Source organism: Perognathus longimembris, chromosome 13, assembly GCF_023159225.1.
Source record: "Perognathus longimembris pacificus isolate PPM17 chromosome 13, ASM2315922v1, whole genome shotgun sequence".
NCBI lineage: Eukaryota > Metazoa > Chordata > Mammalia > Rodentia > Heteromyidae > Perognathus > Perognathus longimembris.
The window spans coordinates 48,139,510-48,167,166 of record NC_063173.1 but is presented as its reverse complement, the minus strand read 5'-3'; the positions used below and the strand labels follow the sequence as shown (position 1 = coordinate 48,167,166).

Below are 27,657 nucleotides of genomic sequence, written 5' to 3'. Positions count from 1 at the left end.
ATCAGAAGATGACTGATTAAATTCTTATTTGCCTTAGAACAGAAGCACTGGTGATAGTCTGATAAACATATTCTGCAGTACATACCTCCTGGTGAGTTAAATGTCCTGTATTTTTCATACATCCGGAATTTGCCTCAGCAGGGAGATGCCATGGGAGAGCTGGATTTACTGTCCTTCGTAATATTCCTTGAATTAGTGCTAGTTTTGTTTGTCCATCTCTCTCTTAGATTATCTCCTGCTGCATACTACGCCCAGAGGATGATCCAGTATCTCTCACGGAGAGACAGTATTCGCCAGCGCTCCATGCGCTACCAACAGAACCGTCTCCGTTCTTCCACCTCCTCCTCTTCCTCAGACAACCAGGGTCCATCAGTAGAGGGAACTGACTTGGAATTTGAGGATTTTGAGTAAGTACATACTTGACCTGCCTTCTTCCCCTTTCTCCCTAGCTGTGCATGCTTTCAAGTTAGCCACTGTCTATCCAGCAGTGGTAAACATTTCTTGCTTCCAACCCCAAAATTATTATTTATAATAACAGGATAATGGGGTGAGGACAGAGAGCTCAAATGCTTCGGAGCACCCCCATCTCTGGCATTACTATTGCTGATTCACAGGCACCCATGGCAAGGGACAGCCCATTGGGCCCTAGGCCAGAGTGGAAGAAGCTGGCTGCAACTCTTTAGGCAACATTTATAAGCTCCTTTTGTGTGTATAGTGGAAATTATTCTTTCCCTTGGTCTTTTCTCTTCATGGCACCAGGCAGGCATGTTTGGGTTCTTTGCCAAAAATGACTAAGTGGGACAACCTTTGGCCAATTTGTTTCATTGATGTGTTTGTTAAATATATTAGCATTTGCATTCTTGGAAGCAAAGGGAAGAACATAGGTTTAATGGAGGAAGATTTAATTGTGCAAGAAATTCAGGGATTGCATGAAACAGCTGGTATGTAGCAAGTGAAATGAGTGTGGAGGTATTGTTGCCCCCTCAAATACTGGAGAAAAGACCTGCTGCATCTTTCTTTTATCTGTCCACTCTGTGGAAAGGTAATGCACACACTGGCAGTGAAGAGAAGGAAGTCCCTTACAGGTGTCATTACAGGCAGACCCCTGTAATGACATAAATTTCTCTGTAAATGTTACGATTTATTTTACCAGCATTAGAGTCAACTTAGGGAAGCAATTTAAGCACACATGCTGAGGTAGACAACCTTTGTTTAGCATGTGTGAGGTCATGGGTTAAACCTCCAGGCTGACGGGGATGAGTCTGAAGAAGCAAAAACTGCACATGTCAAGGCTTCTGGCACAGAGTGCTGCTGAAAAGCCTGGTTGACTTTCTCTCATTAATCCTTTGGTGATCTGGAGTCAGTGCTGTGGATTGCTTAGCCCTCTTTCCATGCATGTGTGGAAGGCTGTTTTACCTCTTTATAGTGCTGAAATGCGGGACTCATGTCTTTGAGCTGTACCCTGCCTCGTGACTTGTCCTTCACAATGGAGTTCTGGATTACTTTAAAATGTTCTGTTCTTATCTTACCTTCCCTTTCTTCTGCTACCGCCTCCTCACTCCCCCCTTTTCCCCCTCAATTTTCCTATGTCAGACTGCCTTTTCCCTGTGCTCCCCCAGCCCACCTGTGCTCTCCCACCCCACCCAGGGCTTCACTGTGACCTTATTTTACATCTTCATCTGATGCACTGATATATCAGGGATTTCCTTAGGTGTCTTGTTTAACAACGGCCTACTTCCTCTTAAGTCCTCTCTTTTGGGACTAATGTAGACCATAATCCTGTTTTTAAAAGTAGCCGTGGATTAATCACCTCAACATTAGTAGTCCAATCACACCTTTACCTTGCTTGTGACCATCTTTATGCAAAGACAGCTGCTGAGGACTTCAGAGGAGACCTGCTAACAATAGATTCCTAGATGTCCTGTTTGTGCATTGTGATAAACACAGGGACCTGACATCTCAGTCCTCACCAAGAGAGTGATGAATGGCAGAAGATGTCTTCTTAGGAGGATGGTCATTAATCAGTTTCTTGCTAGTGAAGGAAATTGCTGGCTGATTGGTACTGATTGCTCTTTGTTCTTACTTTTTCTTTGTCCTTCACCTCCACCCATTCACCAGACTTTTTTTTCCCTTTATCTCTAGTACTCTGAGGAGAGAGTGGGAAATTAAGGAATGCACCATCCTATTTTAATTTCTCTGTCCTAATCCTTTTCCCTTAGCTTTACTAACTAGTGGTTTGTACTACTATTATTAATAGTGTTTTTGGTTGTTTTTTTCCAGGAAAACATATAACATAGATGTAGCCTGGAATCCTCCTAACAGTGCAGTTAAGAGACACTGTTCTTCTTTTGGTTTTCCTTACTTTGTGTATTCTGGTTCTGCCTGTATGCCCTCAAGTTGCCCTCTCCACTCTCTTTCCATTTGCTAGTCTTAGATCATTTGGACATTTTTGAACAATTCCCACCAAGGTAGAAAACATTCCTAGAAAACCAAGGGAGCCATACTCAGATTCTGTCTTCTTTGATTCTCTTCTATCATCTATCAAATGAAAGGTGTTAGGTATAATAACATTTTTCATATACATGTTAACTAATAACTTACAAAATATTTTAGTATGTATGCTAAAGTTTTCATTTGATATATATTTACATACAAAGATAGATACATACTTTAAAATCTAGTTTAAGGTGGGTGACAGTGGTTTATACCTATAATGCTAGCTACTCAGGAAGCTGAGACCTGAGGATCACAGTTTGAAGCCAGCCTGGGCAGGAAAGTCCATGAGCCTTGTACCTCTAATTATGCACTAAAAAAGCCAGAAGTGGCGCTATGGCTTAAGTGGCAGAGTGCTAGCCTTGAGAAAAAAGCTTAGGACCAGTGCCAGAGCCAGTACCCCCCCCCCCCCGCAAAAAAAAGTGATGCATTTAAGCTCTTCCACAAGCTTGTTGTAGAGTAAAACTATCAAGATTTATCTCTGAAGAGGATAGCCTTGAAGTTGGTCAAAATGCAGTTAAATTTTCTATCCTTTTTTTTTTTTTTGGATTAATGACCATCCTCCTAAGAAGACATCTTCTGCCATTCATCACTCTCTTGGTGAGGACTGAGATGTCAGGTCCTTGTGTTTATCAAAATGCACAAACAGGACATCTAGAAATCTATTGTTAGCAGGTCTCCTCTGAAGTCCTCAGCAGCTGTCTTTGCATAAAGATGCCAGGGTAAAGGTGTGATTGTCTTTTGACATTGCTGTCTGCCTGTTTGAGAGCTCAGATTACCTACCAGAATATAAATGGCACATGTGTGTAAGGAAATGTCAGTTTTAATTTTTATTGTCCCTTTGGAGAAAGGCAGGTGGCTTTTACAAAAAGCCCAAGTTAGTTGTCCCTGTGGTTGCTAAGGCCTACAAAAGTGGTGCTATTGTGTGCCTTTATAACTTTCAGCTAGCTTTATACCTTTCTTTGTTTCATCTGTTATCCTAAATCTAAGTATAACTCCTAAGTCATTCATTGCTAACTCATATCCTTCCTCTTCTGTCTCTTTCTGCTTTTTCGCCTTCCAAGGCAAATGATACCTGAGCATATCCTTACAAATGGTAGGCAGATGCTTCAGATAAGATCAACCACAAATACCTCAATAGTACATAACAGCCACTGTGTAATTATATTCAGCTTTGTAAGGATTGTTACCAGCATGGAAGATAAGAAGCATTTCATTCACAGTTGTGACACTGGGTTGTACTGTGGATTTCTGCCTGGGAGAAATGTATCAGTGAGTCTCTTTATGTCAGTTACATTTCTACTTATCTTTCTCATTTATTTGGTTGTGTTTTGGGTTATCTTTACCCAGAAATCTATATTATCATCAAATTCACAAATGTGTTTAGGTATATGGTGATTTTTTTTTCTGGGCACTACAGATGAGTGCTGGTCCTTTTGATTGGCACGATATATTCTTGCAGTACTACATATATTTGAACCCATGAGCCTCCTGCAACAACGGCTTCTTCTTTTGAAATTTTCTTTTCCTTCCTTTCTTTCTTCCTTCTCTCCCTCCAAAATCTTCTCTCCTCTGCCCCATCTCTTCCTCCCTGTTCTCCCTCTCTTTCCCCCTTCCTCCTTTCCCCCTTTCCTTCCATCCCTCATTATCTCTTTTTTGTGTGTGTGTGTTTTTTGTTTTTTGTTTTTTTTTTTTTTTTGGCCAGTCCTAGGCCATGAACTCAGGGCCTGAGCACTGTCCCTGGCTTCTTTTTTGCTCAAGGCTAGCACTCTGCCACTTGAGCCACAGCGCCACTTCTGGCCATTTTCTGTATATGTGGTGCTGAGGAATCGAACCCAGGGCCTCATGTATACAAGTCAAGCACTCTTGCCACTAGGCCATATTCCCAGCCCCTCATTATCTCTTTTTAAAATGTGTTTCTTAAGCTTACTTCAAACTCATATGAGTTCAAACAATCCTCTTGTCCTAGCTTCCCAAATAGTTGAGGCTACACATGTGTATTCTACCTCACCTGGTAAGCTTCTCCTTTTTTCATCTTCATGCTAAGACTCTTTTTAGCAAGGAAGTTATAGGTCTTCTTGATGTCTCATGATGCTCAGGAGAGTTTTAAAGACTGTTGGATCTGACATCAGTTGGTTATGACTAGGAGAAACTGTTTTCATTTAGTTTGTAATTTAGCATTCTTCATCTGCCTTTTTTATGTAACTGAATTTTTTTGTGTGCCAGTAAAGGGGCTTGAACTCAGAGCTTGGGAGCTGTCCCTGGGTTTTTTCCCCTCAAGGTAGTGTTCTACTACTTGAGCCATATATCCACTTCTGGCTTTTTTAGCGGGGAGGAGGGACAGAGCAATTAATTGGAGATAAGGGTCTCATGGACTTTCCTTCATGGGCTGGCTTCAAACCATGATTCTCAGATCACAGCCTCTTGAATAGCTAGGATTATAAGAGGCATGAGTCACTGGTACCTGGCTGTAACTGGAATTTTAGCCCATGGCAAAGGAGATATGTTGAAATTACATGAGGCAATAATCCTAATGGCTTTGTGAGAGCCATGTTTATTTCAAGTTCCCTTGACTAAAAATCCTAGCAGAATGAAGCTACGTGTCCTTGATAGTACTTGATCATGCTTTGTCTTCTGCATCTGGAATATCTAGAACCTTTGAAGGATTCAATGACTAGTTTCTAATAATAAATACATAACTTGCATTCACAAAAGGAAAGAGTAACTATTGCTGAAATCTTCAGAGTGTTGTCTACTTCATTTTGAAATGGAATAGGCTTTATATCTTCCTTTGACTTACAAACTCTAACATTAAAAGTGTAAGAGAAACTTAACACTGTAAAGCTATTATTCTGTTTGCAGACTGGAGTCTGCTATATCAGCCAGGAAACTGCCAACTGTCTATATTTGTTGAGCAGTTCTTTTTTGCTTTAGTTTTGTTGTGAGACAGGATCTTGTTATGTAGCCCATGCTGGTTGGTCTCAAAGTCATGATTTTTCTGTTTCTACCTCCAGGGCTGAGAGTACCAATGTGTGCCACAATGTCTGGCCAGGCATTAGTGGAATGACATCAAAAACTTTCTTTCCTATCCAGGCACTAGTGTCTCAAACCTGTAATCCTAGTTAATCAGGAAGCTGAGATCTGAGGATTGAAGTTCAAAGCCAGCCTTGAGAAGGAAAGTACATGAAACTCTTATCTCCAATTAAGCACACACACACAAAAAAAGCTGCAAGTGGAGCTATGGCTCAAGTGGTAAAGTGTTAGGTTTAAGAAAACAAAATAACAAAATCCTTCAGGGACAGTGCTCAAGCACTGAGTTCAAGTCACAGAACAAGCATAAAAAAATCTTCCTTTCATATTTACCTAAGAATCTTAAATAATTAATTCCACTTACTTGGGTTTTATAGTAGTTTGGTTTTTTAACAAGATATGCTTAAGAGAAAAGTATGTCTTACAATCTTTTTTCTACCAGGCACCTGTGGTTCACACTAGCTACTCCAAGGATCTATTCAGAGACTATGAATAGATCTATAACAAGAGCTATGCAATGTTTGGGATACTAGAGTGATCCAAAATGTTCTGAATGTGGAGAGCCTGGAATGCCTGGCGGAAGCTTTTACTTATGGGGGCAGTGATTAGTTAGTATGAGTAGTTAAGGTGACCTAATCTGGCTAGCGTACTGATAAACAAAAAAATAATAATAATAATGGAGAACAGTAGGAATAGTATAGGCAAGGATATTCAGGATTGAATTTAAGTATCAGATATGTCTATGGTATTTTCTTCACTGATATCAAGTTATTATCATTATTGTGTGTGTATGAGACTGGGTCTTGTGTTGTTGCCCAGGCTGCTCTCTTAAGTGATCTAGTTGACACTAAGTGCCACCAAGCCCAATATCCACACTCACATCATACTTTCCAAATAAAAGCAATAAAGGCTGGCAATATAGCCTAGCGGTAGAGTGCTTGCCTCATATATATGGAGCCCTGGGTTCAATTCCTCAGCACCACATATATAGAAAAATGCCAGAAGTGGCGTTGTGGCTCAAGTGGTAGAGTGCTAGCCTTGAGCAAAAAGAAGCCAGGGACAGTGGCAAAAAAAATAAAAGCAATAAAATGCTTTTATTTTTGACTTTTACTAGAGCCAGTTTTCCACTAAGTTCGTAAATTACTAAGTGATTCCTACAGTAGCAGTGATTGGAATTAGGATGACTCTGTGTCTCCCACCTAGCAGTACTAGGGTTTGGACTCAGGACCTCATGCTTGCTAGGCAGTGTTCTGCCACTTGAGCAATCCTCCAGCCCTTTTCTTCTTTAGCTTTCATAGGGTCTTGTGTTTTTGCCTAAGAAGGGCCTCAGACACTTGTTCCCCCTCCTATACCAGTAGCTGGGATTACAAACAATACACCACCATGCCCAGTTGAGATTGTTATTATTGTTTTTTACCTGAGTGGCCTCAAAGATCAACCAGATCTCTATCTGCCAAGTAGCTGAATCATAAGCATGAGTCACTGCACCCAGTCCTGGATTTAGGAACTCATGACAATGCTTGCTAGACCCATTGCTAGGTAATTGCTCTACCACTTGTGCCCCCTCCCCAGCCCTTTTTGCTTTAATTTTATGTTTAGATAGGGTTTTATGCTTTTTGCCCTGGCTAACCTTGGATTTCAGTTTCCCTACCTCTATCTCCTTTCTAGCTCGGATTACAAGTGTGCCTCATCTAGCTTATTCTTTGAAATAGATTATCACTATAATTGGGATTATAGACATGAACACACTCAATATAGAATCAATTCTCTCTGTCTCTCTCTCTGTCTCTGTCTCTCTCTGTCTCTCTGTCTCTGTCTCTGTCTGTCTCTCTCTCTCTCTCTGTCTCTCTTTCTCTCTCTCTCTTTCTATTTGAGTTTTGAATTCAGGGCGTCATACGTGCCAGGCAGATTCTGTACCACTGAAGCATTCCTCCAGCCCAGAATTAGTACTCTTTCTGAGCACATAAAATCCATTTGAAGATTTATTTTTGGGAATGTAGAAGAAAAGAAGAAGGAGAAAAGGAATATATCTGGATTGTGCTTGGGCTTAAAATGGGAAAATACAGAAGGAAAGAATTAAACAGCCAGGAGGTGTGTGGAGGAAGACATAACCACTTAGATTTATATGTTTATTTTTCAGTCACAAAATGCCCAGTATGAATATGTATTTGCGTAATGTAGGCAGATAAAATTAAATGGTAGAATAAGAAAGAGAGAACTTTGTAAATGGTAATTATCTCATATTACTATTCCTTGGATAAAAAGGAATTGTACACTCTCTGCATTTTCAGGAGCCTCCAGCTCCACATTGGTAGTTCTTTCCTTTGAAGAACTGCAGCAGGGCTGGGGATATGGCCTAGTGGCAAGAGTGCCTGCCTCATATACATGAGGCCCTGGGTTCGATTCCCCAGCACCACATATACAGAAAATGGCCAGAAGTGGCGCTGTGGCTCAAGTGGCAGAGTGTTAGCCTTGAGCAAAAAGAAGCCAGGGACAGTGCTCAGGCCCTGAGTCCAAGCCCCAGGACTGGCAAAAAGAAAAAAAAAAGAATTGCAGCAGAAGTGTCCTTCCCTTGCAAAAAAAATAGAAGCTCTTGCACAAATGCAGAGTCCTTGGAAGTGGAGACTGGGCTTTAGTTTCCTACTAACAATGCATTGTAAGGAAAGGACTTGACCAAGATCTTTGACATCCAGGGATAGAAATAAAAACTAGGTACTCTGTATTCTTGTTTATAGGTTCAGTGAAAACTGGGAAACAAATATTTTTGAATTTTCATTGGAGTTAGCTGTGCACTGTCAAGACAGTGGCCTTTTGAGTTCTTTGGTTGAAAAGATTTATTTATAAGGTTCAAGTCAGAGTCATTTGTCATTGAGGAGCAATGACAACCTGACTGTCTTGTCAGGACTCAGACTGCAGTCTGTAGGTGTACTTTTCATTCCTTTAAATTACAGCTTCTCTCTGAGGCAATTAATCTTGGACATTTAGCAAGAGAGTTGCTGCTGTGTTTCTCCCTTGTTTGGGAGATACACCATTTTTTATTCAACACTTATCTTGGAAGCTTGATTGTTTAAAGGGTGTTTTTCCTTGTGAAAGCATTTATAAGAAAATTTAAATTTTTTCCTTCTCTCCTGCCAAATACCCCTCTGAGAATTAATCAGAAATACAGAATCCAACAACTGGGAAAGCCATTAATACTGCAGCCAGCTTCTATCCTGCTGACTTAAAATTGATGAGGCTTTCTCTGGAGTTTCCCTGAAAAGCATTCTTCCTTGCTCTAAGTACAAGTGCAGCACATTTACCTTGTTATTTTTCAAGCCCTCCCCTTTCCTTCAAAGGTTGTTGGCTATAGTGTGTTAGAGCCCAGTATTTAGCACTTTCCACTATTTGACAGGTAAACTGTCTTTGAGACTGCCACTGCTCATCTGGGAAGCACCCTCACATCCATTCATTCAATTTCTGTCTGACTTTATTTGGCTTCCTTGCAGCTCACAGAGACTTGCTTTATGTTGACCTGTCTCACCAGTGAAACAAATGGAATATTCTTATTTTCTGAATACATCATTATTTTAAATACATTTAATTCCTTTGCTCTTTCCCTATAATTCTTACCACTGTCCCTCTCACCTTGCTTCCACACTCACCTCAAATCTCCTCCTATCCATTGAAATTTGTTCCTGTCTCAACTTAATATGTCTGAACTCTTTCTAAATAGACTCTACAGAATCCTCAATTTCTCTTTTTACTGCTAGTTCCTTTTGGTCTGGGATTTTGTGTTGATAGCAAAGCCATACTTTGTCCTTTTTATTTGACTTGTTCTTTTTGTTGGTGATGGTGATCATGATGCTTGAACTCAGATGCTGTCCGTGTGCATTTTTCACTCAAGGCTAGTTCTCTACCACTTTGAGCCACTGCGCCACTTCTGGTTTTCTGGAGGTTAATTGGAGAGTCTCATGGACTTTCTTGCCTGGGCTGGCTTTGAACCATAATCCTCAGATCTCAGCCTCCTGAGTAGCTAGGAATTCAGATGAGAGCCACCAGCACCTAGCCTAACTTATTCTTTGTGAATTCTGGTCTTTGCCACCACAGTTCTTTCTTGTTTTAAAGCTTTTTCTGGTCAGTAAATGTTTGAACTGGTTTTCGATTAGACTGTTTTCTTCTGGAGGTTCTTGTCCTTTCTCTCACAGGCACCCTCTCACTTGTGTATTTGCCATGTTTCGTAATTTCCTAATTGTTCTGGTTCCTGCTGTGTCTTTTCTTCTTTGCTGCAATCCTAACACTTTGAATTTGAAGGCTTTTTCTACATGCTATTGAAATGTCATCCCGCTTCTGCTTTTCTTTCCTTAGCAAAGGTGCTAAGCTGAGGACCAGAACAGATACCACCACTCACTTAGTGTATTGCTCTTTTATGCTTTCTTCATCTAAGAATTTGCTTGTATGTCAGCCAGCTGATTTCATTCTTTAAAATTTAGTTGAGATAGGTTCTCACTATGTATCTCTTTCTGCTTCAGACTTGGCAAGTGCTAGGGTCATAGGCATGTACCACAATACCTGGCTTAATCTCATCCTTATTTCTGTGTCCTCCAACAATCTCTAAATACTTTAAATCTAATACTCTGACCATATTGGCACCCCTTTTTACTACACTTGCTTTAAATATTCCAGGGTTTTTGTTTGGTTTTTGAAACAGTGTGCTATATTGCTCAAGCTAGACAGCTGGTTTCAAACTGGAGATCCTCCTGCTTATTTCTCCCAACTACTAGCATTATAAGTATAGTCTGTTTTTTACCAATTGTTTTTGTTAAATTATGGTAAAGTGAATATAACATAATACGATTTTATGGGAGAAGAAATTCAACTAGAAAAAAATGGATTTTTTTAGGTTTTATAATAACAAAAAGAGGTTTGTGATATATTTTATAGGATTCTACATTTTTCTTGCTTCCCTCATATTTGTCCATTGTTCTAAGTTGTCTTCCTAGGTTTTCTTTTCAAGTTTTGTGTTATCTTTGGGCCTTAATATCTTATCTATACTATCTAATGCATTGGTGTTTCCCTTACTGCCCTTCATGTTTGCTAATACCAGTAGGGTATTTGTTGTTATTCAGAAAGAGATGGAACTGGGGCTGGGAATGTGGCTTATAGCAGTAGAGTGCTTGCCTAGCATGCACAAAGCCCTGTGTTCGATTCCTTAGCACCACATAAACAGAAAAAGCCAGAAGTGGCGCTGTGGCTCAAGAGGTAGAGTGCTAGCCTTGAGCAAAAAGAAGCCAGAAACAGTGCTCAGGCCCTGAGTCCAAGCCCCAGGACTGGCAAAAAAACAAACAAACAAAAAAACCCAGAAAGAGATGGATTTTTGGACTTGAAGGACAGCTTCACCCTGTGATTCTAAAAAGGCTAGGTCTCTTCCAAAGCTATAGAATGGTGTAATTGGACGTGGCTCATTATGTTTCTAGCTTAGTTGGCAATCTTCCTGAGGCTTAGAGGCCTCTCCCTGTTTTCTCCTTAGGAGAAACTTCAAAATATTTTCTAACTTTGGTCATGATAATAGGTTGTGCCCAAAAGTACATTAAATACACAGTAATGGAAAATTATTTTGAATTTAGTTGTATTTAAAAAGTACATATTTAAAGCTGAGCACTGGCAGCCCATGCCTATAATCTTAGCTATTCCAGAGTAGCTAAGATCCGAGGAATGTTGTTCAAAGCCAGTCCATGCAGAAAAGTCTGTGAGATTCTTATCTCCAATAAACTACTCAGAAAGGCCAGAAGTGGCACTATGGCTCAAGTGGTAGAGTGCTAGCCTTGAGCACAAAGAGGCTCAGGACAGCATCTAGGCCCAGAGTTCAAGCAAAAAAAATTTTTTTTTAATATATATGTATTTGTGTGTGTTTATGTATTTACTTATTTGGAAGTACTGGGCTTTGAACCTAGGATCTCATGCATGTTAAACAAATGAGCTACCACTTGAGCCATACCTTCACCTCCAGTTGTACGTTTAAATAAATTGATGCTTTAATCAGAAATTAAATCTCTTATGTATTTGAAACAATTGTATGTTTAATTTGTATGTTTAATTGTATGTTTAATTTGAGAACTATCTTATTTGATATTCAGCTTGTGTGCATGTGTAATAATTTGGGGGCTTTGCACTATGCACTCACTATTCTGTGGGTCAGGTAAATCTGATCTTATTGTTTATTTATTAATTTACTTTTCATTTTGGTACTATATTGGGGCTTGGATTCAGGGCCAAGGCAATCTCCCTTAGCTATTTCACTGACAGCTGGCACTCTACCACTTGAGCCTCCACTTCTGCCTTTTTGACCACAAAGGTTTGGGGTTTTTTTTGTTTTTCTTTTTTCCAGTCCTGGGGCTCGGACTCAGGGCCTGAGCACTGTCCCTGGCTTCTTTTTGCTCAAGGCTAGCACTCTGCCACTTGAGCTACAGCGCCACTTCTGGCTGTTTTCTGTATATGTGGTGCTGGGGAATTGAACCCAGGGCCTCATGTATACGAGGCAAGCACTCTTGCCACTAGGCCATATCCTCAGCCCCCACTTCTGCCTTTTTGTTGGTTAATTAGAACTAGGTACCTCTTTTCTGTCTGGGATGGCTTTTTTTTTTTTAAACAAAGATCCTCAGATCTCAGTCTCCTGAGTAGCTAGGTTTACAAACATGAGTTGCCAGAGCCCAGCTCTTATTTGTTTTCTTTTTTTTTTTTTTAATTTGTTTTCTTAAACTCCTATTTTACTATATGGTCTTCCCACCCTCTCCCCGCCCCCTGTATGGTGCTTGAACTCTGGGCCTTGGCATTGTCCTGAGCTTCTTCTACTACTTGAGCCATAGCTCTACCCCTGGCTTTCTCCAAGTACAGTGATCCTTCACCTGTCGTGGGAGTTACATTCCAGAGACCCTGTAATAGGAGAAAAGCAGCAAAGTAGCAGTGTTAGACAGTTGTCCCTCACTTATTGCTACTTGGCGGATTTTCACCTATTGCAGGGGTCTCAAACATAGTTTCCTGCAATAGGTGAGGGATCACTGTTTATTTATTAAAAGAAAAAAACGATGCAGTGAAGCCACAATAAGTGCAACTGTATTTTATTGGAGATAAGGGTCTCACAGACTTTTCTAGCCTAGGCTGGTTTCAAACTGCTATCCTCAGATCTCAGCCCCCTGAATAGCTAGGATTATAGGCGTGAGCCATCAGGGTGCTTGCTTTACTATGTGGTCTTCTATCTCTCTTTTCTTACCCTTCCTTTCATCTACTGAATTTCAAGTCAAAAAAATGTTATCTTGGGGAAATAATAATGTGCCTTCTCTTCTGGGTTTTTAGCCCAGTACTAAGTTCACAGATCCGTTTCCCATGTCCATGGTATTGATTTATCTTAGCAGCCAATTCTACCAAGATAAAATAGAATTGTAACCTTCATGGGCTTTTGTGTCTGGCTAGTACAGCTCCCCATAGCCCACTTAAAAGCCAAAGTGTTGTCTTAACTTTGCTTCCAAGATCAGTTGGAAGATTATCTCATTGGTTTGAAGATAATCCAAAGGGAAATTTCAGAAAATGTCCAACACTAAGCTCTCAGAGGTTCATTTATTTTGTGGAGTTGTTTAAGTAGCTAATTAACTGCTCTGTCCAGCTAGTGCCCTTTAACTTTTTGTTCTTTTGATGCTTTGGCAACTAAGCCACATGAGGTTCTTGCCATTTCTCTTCATTTCTTATAGGAATCAGTAAGGACAGATGGGTAGATTGAAGGAGCTCTCCCCTCTCCTCTCCTCCCTTCATTTGATTTATTTACCTATTTATGCCAATACTGGGGCTTTCGCTCATGACTGGCACTCTACCACTTGAATCACTCCTTTACTTCTGACACAATTCTAATTAATTGGAAGTAAGTATCTCTTGGATTTACCTGTCCAGACTGAATTGTGATTCCTAGAAATCAGCTTCCTGAGTAGCTAGGATTACAGGTGTGAGCCATCAATGCTCAGCAAAATCCAGTCAGAATTCTTTGAATCCTGCCTCAACCACCTAACTAACTAGCTGTGTAGTCTTACATATTTGCGCATCCACCTTTTAGTTTTCTTATCTGTAAAATAGAAGTAATACATCATGAGATAGCTTGAAGAATCAAATGGGATATTAGTAACCTTTGTATTGACATTTGAATAATGTGGTGGTTATTGCTATTACTTTAATAGTTCATAAAGAGAAAACCTGGGCGTTTTCTTTTTACCTAAATGACTTGGTTTAAGATTTCATTTGCTGATATTTCCCTATCAACAAGTTTTTAGTCTTTCAAAGAAGGGATGCACTAGTCTTTTTCTTTTTTCTTTGACTTATTTTTCCACCAAGGGAACCTAAACAGATTCATTTGAAAGTAATTGTTCGTCAAATGAAATAGATTTTTCTCCATGATCACCAAAACTCATTTTTCCTTGCATTTTTCAATACAACATGATGTGTTGTATGCATACATGCATGCATACACACGTCTTCATTCTTTTTTTGTTGAAACCAAAATTCAAACTCAGGGTCTGACAATTTTGTTCATTGGCTGGTGGTGTTCTTCCACTTAAGCCATACCTCCAAACCCAATGTCTTCATTCTAGAGCCCAAGATTTAAACTTGGCTTCAGTTTAGATACTACTGGGTTCAAAGACCATACTACTGACTGAAGAAAAATCCTATTCTTCTTACTTGAACTGTTGGTAAATACTCCTCCTCATTTGTTTAGTTGAGATACTCTGGAGAGGTATTATAATAATGTGTCATCCACAGCAATGTTCATCGCAGCACAATTTGTCATAGCTAGAATCTGGAACCAACCCAGATGCCCCTCAGTAGACGAATGGATCAGGAAAATGTGGTACATATACTCAATGGAATTTTATGCCTCTATCAGAAAGAATGACATTGCCCCATTTGTAAGGAAATGGAAGGACTTGGAAAAAATTATACTAAGTGAAGTGAGCCAGACCCAAAGAAACATGGACTCTATGGTCTCCCTTATAGGGAATAATCAGCACAGGTATAGGCTAGTCACAGCAGAGGATCACAAGAGCCCAATAGCTATACCCTTATGAACACATAAGATGATGCTGAGTGAAATGAACTTCATGTTATGGAAACGATTGTTATATCACTGTTGTAACTGCTGACAATGTGCTAACTGTAGCTTCTATTATTGATGATCCTCTTGTATCCCCTTCCTGTGGTTGTACCTACACTATCTCTGTATCTTATCTGAGTATATTGGAAACCATGTATACTGGTAAACAGTGGTATATAGGGTAAAAAAAAGACAAACAACTACAAAAGCAATACTTGCAAAACTGTTTGGTGTAAATGAACTGAACAACTCATGGGGGAAAAGAGAAAGGGGGAGGGGGGAGGGGGGAATGAGGGACAAGGTAACAAACAGTACAAGAAATGTATCCAATGCCTAATGTATGAAACTGTAACCTCTCTGTACATCAGTTTGATAATAAAAATTTGAAAAAAAAATAATGTGTCATACAAATTAGCCACAAATGACTGACTTCTGGATTCTTCTAAGCATAGGACTTTAGTTTTGAGTTTATCTTTTGGGCTGATTTTGTGTTAGTGACTATCTCATATATATAAAATCTTTTCCCTCCCAGGGACAATGGTGACAGATCCAGGCATCGAGCTCCCCGCAATGCCCGGATGTCTGCACCTTCACTCGGACGCTTTGTTCCAAGGTAAGAACTAGGTTGTCAGCAACAGTAGGAATCTTTATGAGAACCTAGAATTTAGTTACTATTTATTTGTTTGTTGTTTGTTTTTGCAGTAATGGATCAAACCTAGAACCTGCTATTGGTTCTATTTGCTATAGGCAAATGCTATGCCACTGGGCTATATCCCCAGCCCTTTAGGATTTAGTTTTAAATCCGTTTTCTGGTTTTTCAAGTATCTGTTCTGGTTTCCTAGTAAGATTATATCCCAACCCTGCCACCTAAAGATTTGACAGGAGATATTAGCCACAATGAAAAGAGAAAGTTGTCACTGAAAACATTAGTTCAAAGGTAGAGAAGCCTTCAAGGGTGAAGATAGGGTGGGGAATTTTTAGAAGAAAAAGAAATAAAATTTGTGAAAGGACAAATTGAGGGAAATTTTACTCCTTTTTAGGGCCTTTTGTGGGTTTCTTAGGTTGAGTATGCCCTTTATCTAGATTTGATTTGATTATTTTTTTTAGTGGTACTGGAGTTTGAACTCAGAGTCTAACTTACTAGGAAGGCACTCTACCACACTTTATGATAGTCTTTAGTTGATTTTTCACACACGATTCCTTCTTACAGGCGTTTTTTGCTGCCTGAATACTTGCCTTATGCTGGGATTTTTCATGAACGTGGACAACCTGGCTTGGCTACTCATTCTTCTGTTAACAGGGTCCTGGCAGGTAAGGATTATTTCTTTGGCTTTTAAAATTGTGAAGGGGCAGGGAGCTTCTCCCACCTTTACTTGTATTGATGTTATGGTGTCCTTATGTCTGGCTGAAAACTCTATTTGGAAGTCCCGTGTCAAGTTTCTTGCTTCTAGGCAGTAAATAGCAAGGGTAAGGGAAACTTACTCTTTCCTATTCCTGTTTCCTTCAGACCTTTTTGTAAAGAAAAGAGGGGAAAGGAAGGAAGGAGAGATGGAAGGAAAAAAAGAAGGGAGAAACAGAGAAAGATATTAATTTAAACAATTTGTTTCTTAATCCAGCAATTCTGGCTATGTTTTTAATTGAATGATAATGGTGTCTTGTTCATGTTTCAGTTGGTGAGATACTAATGAGCCAGATCCTGTGATTCAATTAGGAACTTAATGCACACCTCTTCAACCCTTGGCTACTGGCAGCATATGGGGTTTCCAGGCACTGTAGAATCTTCTGAGGAAGGAGGAGAGGGAGAAACCCATGGAGCTGGCTTAGAAATCTCCACAGAACAGAAAATGGGCTGGGCAGGCCTTGCTGTGCAATTTTAAGATGGTTGACTTGCTTAGTGTACAATGTTTTCAGTCTCCGAAGCATGATGTGACTGGGCTCTGGGACATGGTATATGCTACTGCTTTGGGGCAGTTTCCAGAGAAGAAAACAAAGATCTGTGTGTGTGTGTGTTTGTGTGTGTGTGAGAGATAGACAGACAGAGAGATATATGAACGTTGTTTCCTTATACTCTACCTCATCCTCATCCTCCACCTGCTCCACTGCAAACTTGTCAATTTATTTATTTAAAAGGCATAACATTTGAGTTATATTTAAATTTTTTCCTTTGGTAGGACCAAAGGTTTGAAACTCAAGGCCTCACACTTGTTAGCAAGGCTGTCTACTATTTGAGTCAAGCTCCCACCTCTTTTGTTTTAGCTGTTTTTCAGATAGGGTTTTACATTTTAGACAGACCGTGATCCTCTTACCATACTTACGGTCCACACTTAGCTTATTGGTTGAGATGTGGTCTTGCTCAATTTTTGCATAGGCAGGCCTGGAACTGCCTCCTCCTGAACTCCTACCTCCCAAGTAGCTAGGATTCAATACCATACCTGGCTCTAAATGCATATTTATTGGGAAATCGTGTGTGTGTGTATGCGCGTGTGTGTATGTACATATGTACATACGCTTGTGTGTCATGCACTGGTCCAGAGGCTTGAACTCAAGGCCTGGATGCTATCTGTGAACGTTTTTACCCAAGGTTCTTGCTTTACCAGTTGAGCCCCCAGCTCCATTTCTGGCTTTTTTGGTGGTTATAGAACAGAATCTCAAAGACTTTTCCTTCCTGGGCTGGCTTTGAACTGTGATTGTTAGATCTCAGCCTCCTGAGTTGCTAGGAGTATAGGTGTGAGCCAATGGTCCCGGCTCTATTGGGAATTTTAAAATCACATTATAGTTTAGAGAATCATTACATGGCCATGTAATGATTATAGGTAGAGAAGCCTCTTTTAAGAAATGGCACAGTCAGGTTGGGAGACTGTTGCAAGTTTGTTTTAGGGATTTTTAACCAAGCTGCTACAGTAGCTGGCAGGCCATAGGATCTGGCCTCCCTGAAGTGCTTTCCTTGACTCAACATCAAGGCCTAGAAATTTCAGAAACCTCAAGGTTTCTCCACCAGGTACCAAGACTTAGTAGGATAAAGCTTTTAGTAGGTGAGCACACTATACTATAGTCTCGCAATAACCGTATCTGGGGAGGACTTTGGCCCTTGTTGTTAAACAAACCGTGTGATTTTGTGCCTTCTTTTGATTGGTGCTGCTTTGTGGTTTGGCCAAACGTATTTGGATGCTCTTCACTGGCAGATAATCACTCAATGCCAAGCAGAAATCCTACAGAGTGCTTTCCTACCTTTCTTTGTTTCAGACATCTGCCTCTACCACTCTACACAGTACCTCCTACTCTTCTACTGCCAGCAAATCTCTGTTCTTGGCATTTAGCATTTTTGGAACAGCTGTATGTTGTTTTTGCTTTCTAGACTCTGACAATTCTTTGCCTTTACTTTCTGTTCCCCACTTCATGCCCAGTGGTTTGACCCCAAGTGGCCTAATTGCATTTATGGATGCCTTTAAGTAGAGAGGCTGTGTTGTATCACACAGTTCTTACAGATGTAGAATCAACAGAAGAAAGTGTTCTGTCAAATGATGCTAAATGCCTCTAAGAAGGAACTTTAGACTCCTAGAACTTCTTTCTTGGGTTAGATTAGTAGATGATTTCTATTCACTATTAAATCAGTTTAATTTTCTCAGACTGCATATTTCAATTCCTTTACAGCTCTCATTATTTCTAGATATTTGAATCTTCCTCCAGATTGTATTCTCACTTTTAAATCTTTTCAAACTTGCTGCAATACTAACAAGAAAGTCTAACATTTGTTGAGCACTTGCTATGTACTAGGGAGTGTTTTAAGGGTTTTACTTGTATTTCAGTTTGTCTCATAGTAATTTTATGTGATAGATGCTTTGCCTAATGTACAGAGAGGGGAATCAAACCTCAGAGTAATGATGCAGCTAGGGAAGTAGGGGAGTCAGAAGTAAGCCCGAGTGGGTGGACCCTAAGGCTTGAACTCTAAGTCATCATCTTGGCCTGCTTCCCTTGAGTTGTTTCAAAGACAAGCATCAATAGTGTTTTTTCTTAGGATCTTAATCTAGAAGACAAAAACATCTCCCAGAGAACCTTACTGATCTTCAGAGATTTTCTTATTTAATTCCTCTGTTTTAAGTGGTTCCTAGACATGGCCTTTTATGACCCATAAATTTTATCCTGAGGACAATCTTTTTATGTATCAGCAATTCCCTCAGCCTTCTTTTCCTCCTGGATACAGATGTTTTGGTTTTTTTATTAAACTTGCTTGTGATCACGTAATTGAGTTGCTATAATAATGGCTTTCAGAGTGAAAGAGAAATTGGCCTTTTAGCTCTAACTACTCCCAGTTTTCCTGGAAAGATGCTTTCCCTTGTATGATTGGAATGAGCTTGTGATGGTCCCAGAACAATTACATTCAGCAGATATTTGTTCTGTAGCTGTTAGGTGCCAGACAATGTCTTGGGTTAGCAGGGTAAATAAAACAGACATGATTCCTCCTCTCCTGTAGCTTAGAGTCTCATGGTAGACCATAACTTGGTCTTGCCATTTGGTTCTTGGCTCTATTAGTTCATGGAACCTTTGTATGGTCAGTGGCAGACTGGTAGGGAGTAAGCAGACACACACTTAGAGTTTGGGGACAGGGGAAGACCATATGAGTCATACGGTACGTGCCATTTGAGTCTCCAGTGGATCCTAACCAAACTTATCAATAAAAAATGGACTTCAGATCTTTTCAGTCTGCTTTCTGCCACATAGCCTGGGAATGATAATAGAAAAAGAAGCTACTGCACAAGAGTTCTGATAATCTCTTAATCTTTGCCTCTTCTCCCTTACCTTGGTGCCTTCCCCTCAATTCTGTAGGTTCCAGTGGCTTCCAACTACACATCAACCCAGGTCAATGTAGAATCTGGACCTTTACAGAGAGCTATAAACAGATTTAAAGCTACTGCAACTGTACCCACGTATATTTGGGGGGAAACATGCAGAAGTAGAGGGAGCTCCCAGCTGACTTTTGAGTAGATAGCCCTAGCTGTATGTAGTGACAGCAAGTGAAATGATGGAAATGAAACAGGTATAGCCCTAAGAGCTTTCTTGCACATTATCTCCTATAAGCATTGCTCTAGTTGTGTGAGGTGGATGGTAGTGTTTCCCTTCTATATGGAAGAAAACAGAGGCTTACAGAAGTTATGTCACTTGCCCAATGTAACATTGTGGAAGGCAGACTTGCAACTTTAAACCAACTCTGCCTGACTCATAAAACCTCTATTATTTCTTTGTGCTTTTCGCTTGAGTTCAAGTAGGGAGTATCTGCCAACAGATTCTTAAGCTTATAATATTTTTCTGCATTTTTGAGTCCTCATAAAAGTGAAATGAGAAGTCCTGGCATTTGACAGCTTCCTATTAATTACTAGAAGAACAAAAAACTTCTGAGGGGAAAGGAACCTGAGTAATGTAGAGTATTAGTTAGCTGCCCTGTATAATCTTTGACTTTCATCCTAATGAGCATCTGCTCCTGGCAGATGTGGGCCTGATATACTTAATTTGATATTTTGATGAAAATCATTGGGAAGTGTCAGGATTTTCTTGTTCCTTCCCATGGGTCTGGTCAAGTATCTTGGTCAGAGGTAGCTTTGTGCCCAGTCATCCTTGTTTTTTGTTTTGACTTTTTAATATTTCTTTAGGAGTATATTAACTTAGTTTTCACACATTTGTGAGTTTCTGTGTTTTCCTCTTATTGATTTTTTTCTGTCACTATTTATCTTTTTAAGTTGTTAATTAATTTACTTTATTGTTGTTATATAGATGACATACAGAAGGATTACAATTACATGAGTCAGGTAATGAGTACATTTCCTTTTGTACAGTGCCTTCTGTTCTCCCCGTCTCTCCCTCCTGTCTCCACCCACAAGTTGTATAGTTCACTTTCATCAATGCCCTGTGAGCTCCACTGCTGTACTTTTTAAACCCTTTCTCCCTTGAGTTCTGTACCCTCTTCTCAACCTTTCTGAAGATCTAGTCTTGAATACACCATATGTAAGGTAAAAAAGACAAGTCATCAAAAACTAAAAACTAAAAAAAAAAAAGAAAGAGAAAAAACTGGAAGAAAACATCTCTCCTTTCTCCTCCTCTCTCCTTCCTCTCTTCCCCTCCCCTCCCCCCCCCCTTCCTTTCTTGGCTGGTCCTGGGGCTTATTTATACTCAGGGCTTGAGCACTGTCCCTGAGCCTCCTTGTACTCAAAGCTAGTGCTCTATCACTTGAGCCACAGCACCACTTCTGCCTTTTTTGAGTAGTATATTGGAGATGAATCTCATGGGGGGCTTTTCTGCCTCAGCTGGCTTCAAACCGCTATCCTCAGATCTCATCTTCCTGAGTAGCTAGGATATCAGGCATGAGCCATGGGTAGGTACCTGGCTCCATTATTGATTTCTTAACAAGAAAATAGATTCTTAGAATGTGTTTTGTCTGATTTTAGTTTCTTTAAATTTCTTAGAACTGATTTATGGCTTGACATGTGGGCTGTCCTGGAGACTGTTATTTATGCACATGTGGAAAGTGCATTCTGTTCTTGTTGGGTAAGATTTTGTAGATACTGGATTAGATCTGCTTGGTTGATAATATTCAAGTTTTGTATATCCTAGCTGATATTGTGTCTTGTTCTATCCCTTATTGAGAGTATGATATTGAGATTTCCAACTCCTAGTTTTAGATTTACATTTTGGGACACCAGCATTAGGTACATATATATTTACAATTCTTATGTCTTTGTGATGTTACTTAACCTTTTTATCATTTTGTTTTTTGTTCTTTTTTTGGCCAGTCCTGGAGCTTGAACTCAGGGCCTGAGCACTGTCCCTGGCTTCTTTTTATTCAAGGCTAGCACTCTGCCACTTGAGCTACAGCACCACTTCTGGCCTTTTCTATATATGTGGTGCTGAGGAATTGAACCCAGGGCTTCATGTGTACGAGGTGAGCACTTTACCACTAGGCCATATTCCCAGTTCCCCTTTTATCATTTTAAAATGTTCCTGTTTCTCTAATATTTTGTCTTAAAGTCTGTTTTTTTCTTATATTATTATGGCTACTGTAGCTCTTTTTTTTGGGGGGGGGAGGTGTGCCAACACACTGGACTTGAACTCTGTCCCTTAGCTTTTTAACTTATTGCTAGCAGCATGCTACCACTTGGACCATAGTTCTACTTCTGCCTTTATGCTGGTTAATTGGAGATAAAAAGGTCTCAGGGACTTTGCTGCCATTGCTTACTTTAAAAATGAGATACTCCTATATAAGACCCATGAGTAGCTAGGATTACTGCCACCCATCTGTTTCTTTTTTCTTTTCTTTTTTTTTTTTTTTTTTGAGACATATCTCACTATGTAGCTTAGACTGGCCTTAAACTTGCAGTCCTCTTGCCTCAGCCTCCCTCATGAGGATTACAGGTATGCACCACCCTGTCTAGTACCCCTTTTATCTCTTTTATGAACACTTTCTTACATGTTCCCCACTTGCCTGGTACCTAAGTGAGTAACTTTCAGGATGCCTTCTGGTATCATTTGGGGTCAGTCAGCAGTGAACATCTGGAGCATTGGGCTTACTAACTTTTCGGGATTAATCTAATTTCACAACCTGATAGCACCACTGTTTAGTACAGCATATTGCTTCATCACTCACTGTAGCAGCTCTGCACTTGAATTAGCAAGTTTTGGAAAGATGATTGATAGTTAATACACTTGAGAGCCATAATGGTATTACTTAAGCGTGTATGAATAGAAATGAACACTGATTCTAGTGTTAGATGCTGTATCTCCTTGGTTGAACTCTTCATCTCTCTGCTCTTTACCCCTCTAATACTCAGTAGCCAGGCAAATAAAGTGAGTGACACATTCCAACTCAACATCAATTAAGATGGCTGTTTAGAACCCCAGATAACTGGACAATTAGTGGTGGTGGTGGTACTAACTAGTGCTGCTTTAATAATTAAACCAATTACCTTTCCTTCTGCTCCAATGATGAAAGTGAAGTCGATAAAGGGCTGGCTTGGTTGCCTGGGAAATAGAAGTAAATGCAGCACTTTTCACTGGAGTACATAGCCTTCCCAGTTGACCTGGAAGCTTCAGGGCCTTTTACTTATTTGGTGTGCAGTTGGCCATTGGCACAGTCATGTGTTCTATCTCAGCCCATTACTGTATCTCCTTAAACCACCAGTGTAGAGATGTGCTTATTGAGAACCTGGATTTCAGTTTCTATGCTTTTTGCCTGTCTTTCTTCAGGCTTCTATAGGGAATCATTTCTGACCTTGTCAGTGAACCTTTCTGTCCCTGTAATACATGTGACTGGTTCAGTGTTTCTGGGCCTGTATCTTTCCCCTAGGAAATTTCCTCTTGATCTTTCCCCATTGCTGCTTTACCCATGTCCTTTCTGTACTGTCACTTGGAAATATACATAGAACTTTGTAAATGCTTACCGCTTAGCCTTTTCTAGAGCACTTGGGTATTATGGGATAATTAAATGCCCTCAGGGAGTTTACCGTCTAGCCAGGCAGTGGCCTGATTTTCTGTGTTTGTTTTTTCCCCTACCACTAAAAGTTTAATGATTCCCCCAGGATTTTTAAACTGGCAGTCATGATAAGTTAGCTAGGGAACTGTGGTTCAGATGTGAGCTGTGCACCAAGGCTATATGTCATTAAGTACAGCTGGAAAAAGTTTATAATGTGTCTCCATTCATCTTTTGATTGGGGTATGAGAAGAACAGCTGTCATTTGCAAGATAAATTTGCTTAAGAGGTAACATAGCAAACATCTTTAAGAGTTTGGGCTTTGAAACAGCTGTTTAAGTTTAAATACTTATTTTACTCTTTCCTAGAAGTATAATCTTGACTGGTTTGTTGTACCTTTGGTACCTCAGTTTCTTCATCTGTACCATAGACCTGCAAAGAGTACTTAAGTCTAAAATTTTTTGAGTGCTGACATACTACAAAGAAAATTTCTTACCATGAAACTTTGTTTAATAGGTAAAATTATTTTAAATAGTGTATAAAATTACCTCATTGAATAATATATGAATTTTATACCTGAATTGGACTCCATTTTGTAAAATATTTGTTATTACACATATAAAGATTTATATGAATATATATGTGTGCATACATATATGTACTAAATAATCTGAAAAAATCTGAAACACTTCTAATCCAAAGCATTTCAGTTATGCAATATTCAACCTGTACATGTGAAATACTAAAAAATATATTATGTGACACACAATAAGTATTAAATAGGTATTATTATAATTGCATAGTTTTTAGTCACAAAATTTGGGGGCCAGAAGACTTTAGAATTATTATAGTTTTCTTATTAATATAGTGGCTCTGATTTTCCATTGGGCTTCTGCTTTCCTCCCCAGTGGTGTTCTTCCTAGGTCCCCAACAGAGCTTTCTCCTCTTAGATATGGCCAGTGAGGTGAAAAGACTGGATTTGGATCCTAAGAGACCAACATATGGTAAAGTAAGTAAGGGTCCCTATTTGGACAGTTTGACACTCTAGTGTGCCTCTTGTTGCCTATAGCTATATTACCCAAGGCGGGAGTGGGGTGAGAGAGTAAAAGAGTCACAGAGTTTTCATTTGAGAAACACCTTTACTGTGTTAATAAACATCTGCTCAGAAGACCAGTACTTGCTGTTATTTAGCCATAACAACATGGAAGTCTTAAAATACAATTCCTGGACAATTAGCATCAGCAGCACCTGGGAACTTGTTACAAATGCAAATTCTTAGGCTATACCCCACCCAGACTCACTGAATTGGAAATTCTGGTTTTAGATACAAGGAATTTGTGTTTTAAAAATGTCTTCAACAGGATCCTCTTGCACTTTATAAAGTTTGAGAACCACTGCTCTAGATTAACTAAATTAAGAATAGTGGTATAGGCCTGGAAATAGATGGTTTGGGTACCACATTAAGGGGTTTGCACACTAGAAACACAAGGTTTATTTATTTATGTTGGTGAGCTTCTGATAAGTAAATCTTGGTCTGGAGCTATGAATTAATTTGTAATCGCCTGCAGAGTGCTCAGCTGGTACATCAGCCATTATGACACTGTGAGCATGAATTGATCTTCTTTTGTTACATGGTAAAGGGTTAGGTATTTAATTGTACCTGGATGATGAACAAACAAGATGCTATCTCTGTTTTTCATAAGCACAATCTACTGAATAAGGCTATCATGCTTATAAACAGCTATAAGAAAATTGACAGTATGTTTAATGCTGAAGTAGAAGTATAAGCAGAAAACTGTCTTTGAGAACTCAGAAAACCTTATAGCATTCATACAACAGAAAATAGAAAATCATTTAGCTTTTTTTTTTTTTCTGATCCTGGGGCTTGAACTCAGGGCCTGAGCACTGTCCCTGAGCTTTTGCTTAAACTTGAGCCAGAACTCCAGATCCAGCTTTTTGGTGGTTAATTGGACTTTTCTGATCCTGCTAGCTTTGAACCTTGATCTGCATATTGTAGCCTATTGATGACTTAGGATTATAGGCACAAGTCACTGGCACCCAGTTAAGTTAGTCTTACAACTTTTTAATCTGTTTCTTACCTGTTTCTTTTCCTTCTTCAAGGAATAAATCTTAGCAACATGTATATCAAGGCCCTATTGTTTACCTGTGAAGTTTTGGTGAAATGTTTTGTTTTGTTTTTGTGCCAGTCCTGAGTTTGAACTCAGGGCCAGAGTGCTATCTCTGAGCTTCTGCTTCTAGCTTTTTTGATGGTTAATTAGGGATAAGAATCTCATGGCCTTACCTGTCCAGGCTAGCTTTGAATCTAGATCCTCAGATCTCAGCCTCCTGAATAACTAGGATTACAGGTGTGAACAATAGCTGCTCTCTGTGTTCATGTATATTTTAAGTTATCTGTGATCTGGGCCTTCCTTAGACTTACCATAATCTTGAGACTTATACTCCTTAGAATTATTAATTATTTTGATCATTTTGGCTAAAGATGTCCTCTCACCTGTAAATGACAGCTACATTGCCAGATCCTTTTACTTCTCTCTTTAGGTTATGATTGATGTATATTTTGATATTCTTCTCACCCCTCAGAACAAGTGATACAATGATCTAAAATCTTCAAAGGAAAAAGACAAAGCTCCAGTTTTCCAGTGGAAGTGACAAGTTCAAGTTTATCAACCACAATTCTTTTCCTTTACCTCCCGATTAGCTGAAATTACAGATGGGTGCCCCATGCCCAGTTTCCAAGTTTATTTAAGACTAGAGATCTTCTGTAAACCCTAGAAAGACTGAGGACAACTTTGCTGTCCCATCTACTCCATCACTTATTACCTAAATAGCTAAAAGATAATAAATAACCCATACTGACTCCCCCTCTGCTTTGATTGAAAGCCCACACTCACATTAGTTTTTCTTCCCTTTTCCCTTTTACTCATCCTGGATGCCTCATTTATTCCAAATTGTCTGCCATAGTAGCTCTTACAATGACAACAGCTCTTACCCAAAGTAGAGCTAACTTATAAGTATTAATTTCTTCTCTTTAACACCTGCTGATCCACAAGGCCAGCCTTCCCCTGGGGATTTTTTATGTTTCTGCTAGAACAGCAAACATGGATATCTTTTTTCTTTCTAATTTATTTTTATTGTAAAAGGTGATGTACAAAGGAGTTACCATTTCAGAAGTCAGGTAACGTAATGAGTGTAGTTATTCTTGGACAATGTCATCTCTTCCTTTGCTCTCTCTCAGTTTTTCCTTCCCATCCTTGCCCACAAGTCCTACAGTTCATTTTCTTTTTTTTTTTTTTTTTTTTTTTTTTTTGGCCAGTCCTGGGGCTTGGACTCAGGGCCTGAGCACTGTCCCTGGCTTCTTTTTGCTCAAGGCTAGCACTCTGCCACTTGAGCCACAGCGCCACTTCTGGCCATTTTCTGTATATGTGGTGCTGGGGAATCGAACCCAGGGCCTCATGTATATGAGGCAGGCACTCTTGCCACTAGGCCATATCCCAAGCCCCTACAGTTCATTTTCAACATAGTGTCTACTGAGTACCACTGCTGCATTTGCTCATTCACCCTTTGTCCCTCCATTTCTGTGCTCCTCAAGACAGATAAATGAACAAACAAGACAAAAAGAAAAGATATACACACACACACACACACACACACACACACACACACACACACACACACACACACACACACACACACACACACACACACACACACACACACACACACACACACACACACACACACCCTCTTGTTAACGTTCCTGGAGTTCCTATAGATAAATATTATTTTATGTGATCAGAGGGCACAGAGGCATTTGTGTTCCTCTCCTAAGAGTATCCTCCTTTGGTCTTACTCTGTGTGAGTGCCTAGAGTCTTGTATAAGCTATGATGTGGAAAGAGATCTATTGAGTGTTACTTTTGAGATAGTCTTTTTTAGTCAAATGATCCAGTGATTCCATTCCTGGAATTCCAAATTGTTGAAAATGAATGTTAAAATAAAACCATGCTTGATTGTTCATGTGAACATTATCCTTAGTAGTCCAAAATTGGAAATAAATTGTGTCCATCGACTAACAAATGGTTGAAGAAGGTAGGGATTGTTGTACAAAGAACTGTCAGTTAGTCAGCAGAAGGAATGATAAATCAGCTCATGTTGCAATTCAGATGAGTTTGAAAACATCAGCTGAAGTAAAAGAAACCTTGGTCCCAGCCACATGGACATGGAGATCTGGAGGATCTGATTTGAGGTCAGCCCAGGCAAAAAGTCTGTAAAACCTCATCTTAACCAACAAAAGCTGGGTGAGGTAGCTTTTGCCTGTCATCCCAGCTACCCAGGAAATGGAAATAGTAGGATTGCTGTCAAGGCAAAAACTGAGACTACATTTTAAAAAACAGTGAAAGCAAAAAGAGTTGGAGGAATAGCTCAAGTGGTTAAGTGTCTACTTAGCAAGCACAATAGGTAGTCATTTTGTAACCACATACTCCATTCTAAAAAGAGTCATTTTAGAGAGTTAGGGTTGTTGTTGTTGTTGTTGTTGTTTTATAAGCCCAG

At 39.6% G+C, this 27,657-nt stretch overlaps 1 protein-coding gene across 5 annotated transcripts in view; it reads left to right on the top strand.

The window, feature by feature from the left end:
• The window catches only part of Ambra1 (autophagy and beclin 1 regulator 1), a 206,852-nt gene that overhangs the window by 78,991 nt on the left and 100,204 nt on the right, over positions 1 to 27,657 (top strand). For all 5 annotated transcript variants that reach the window (XM_048359846.1, XM_048359845.1, XM_048359844.1 and 2 more), the window contains 3 exons: positions 228 to 407; positions 15,165 to 15,245; positions 15,843 to 15,943. In XM_048359846.1, the coding sequence (XP_048215803.1) occupies positions 228 to 407; positions 15,165 to 15,245; positions 15,843 to 15,943 (362 nt within the window). The remainder of the gene's footprint in view (positions 1 to 227; positions 408 to 15,164; positions 15,246 to 15,842; positions 15,944 to 27,657) is intronic.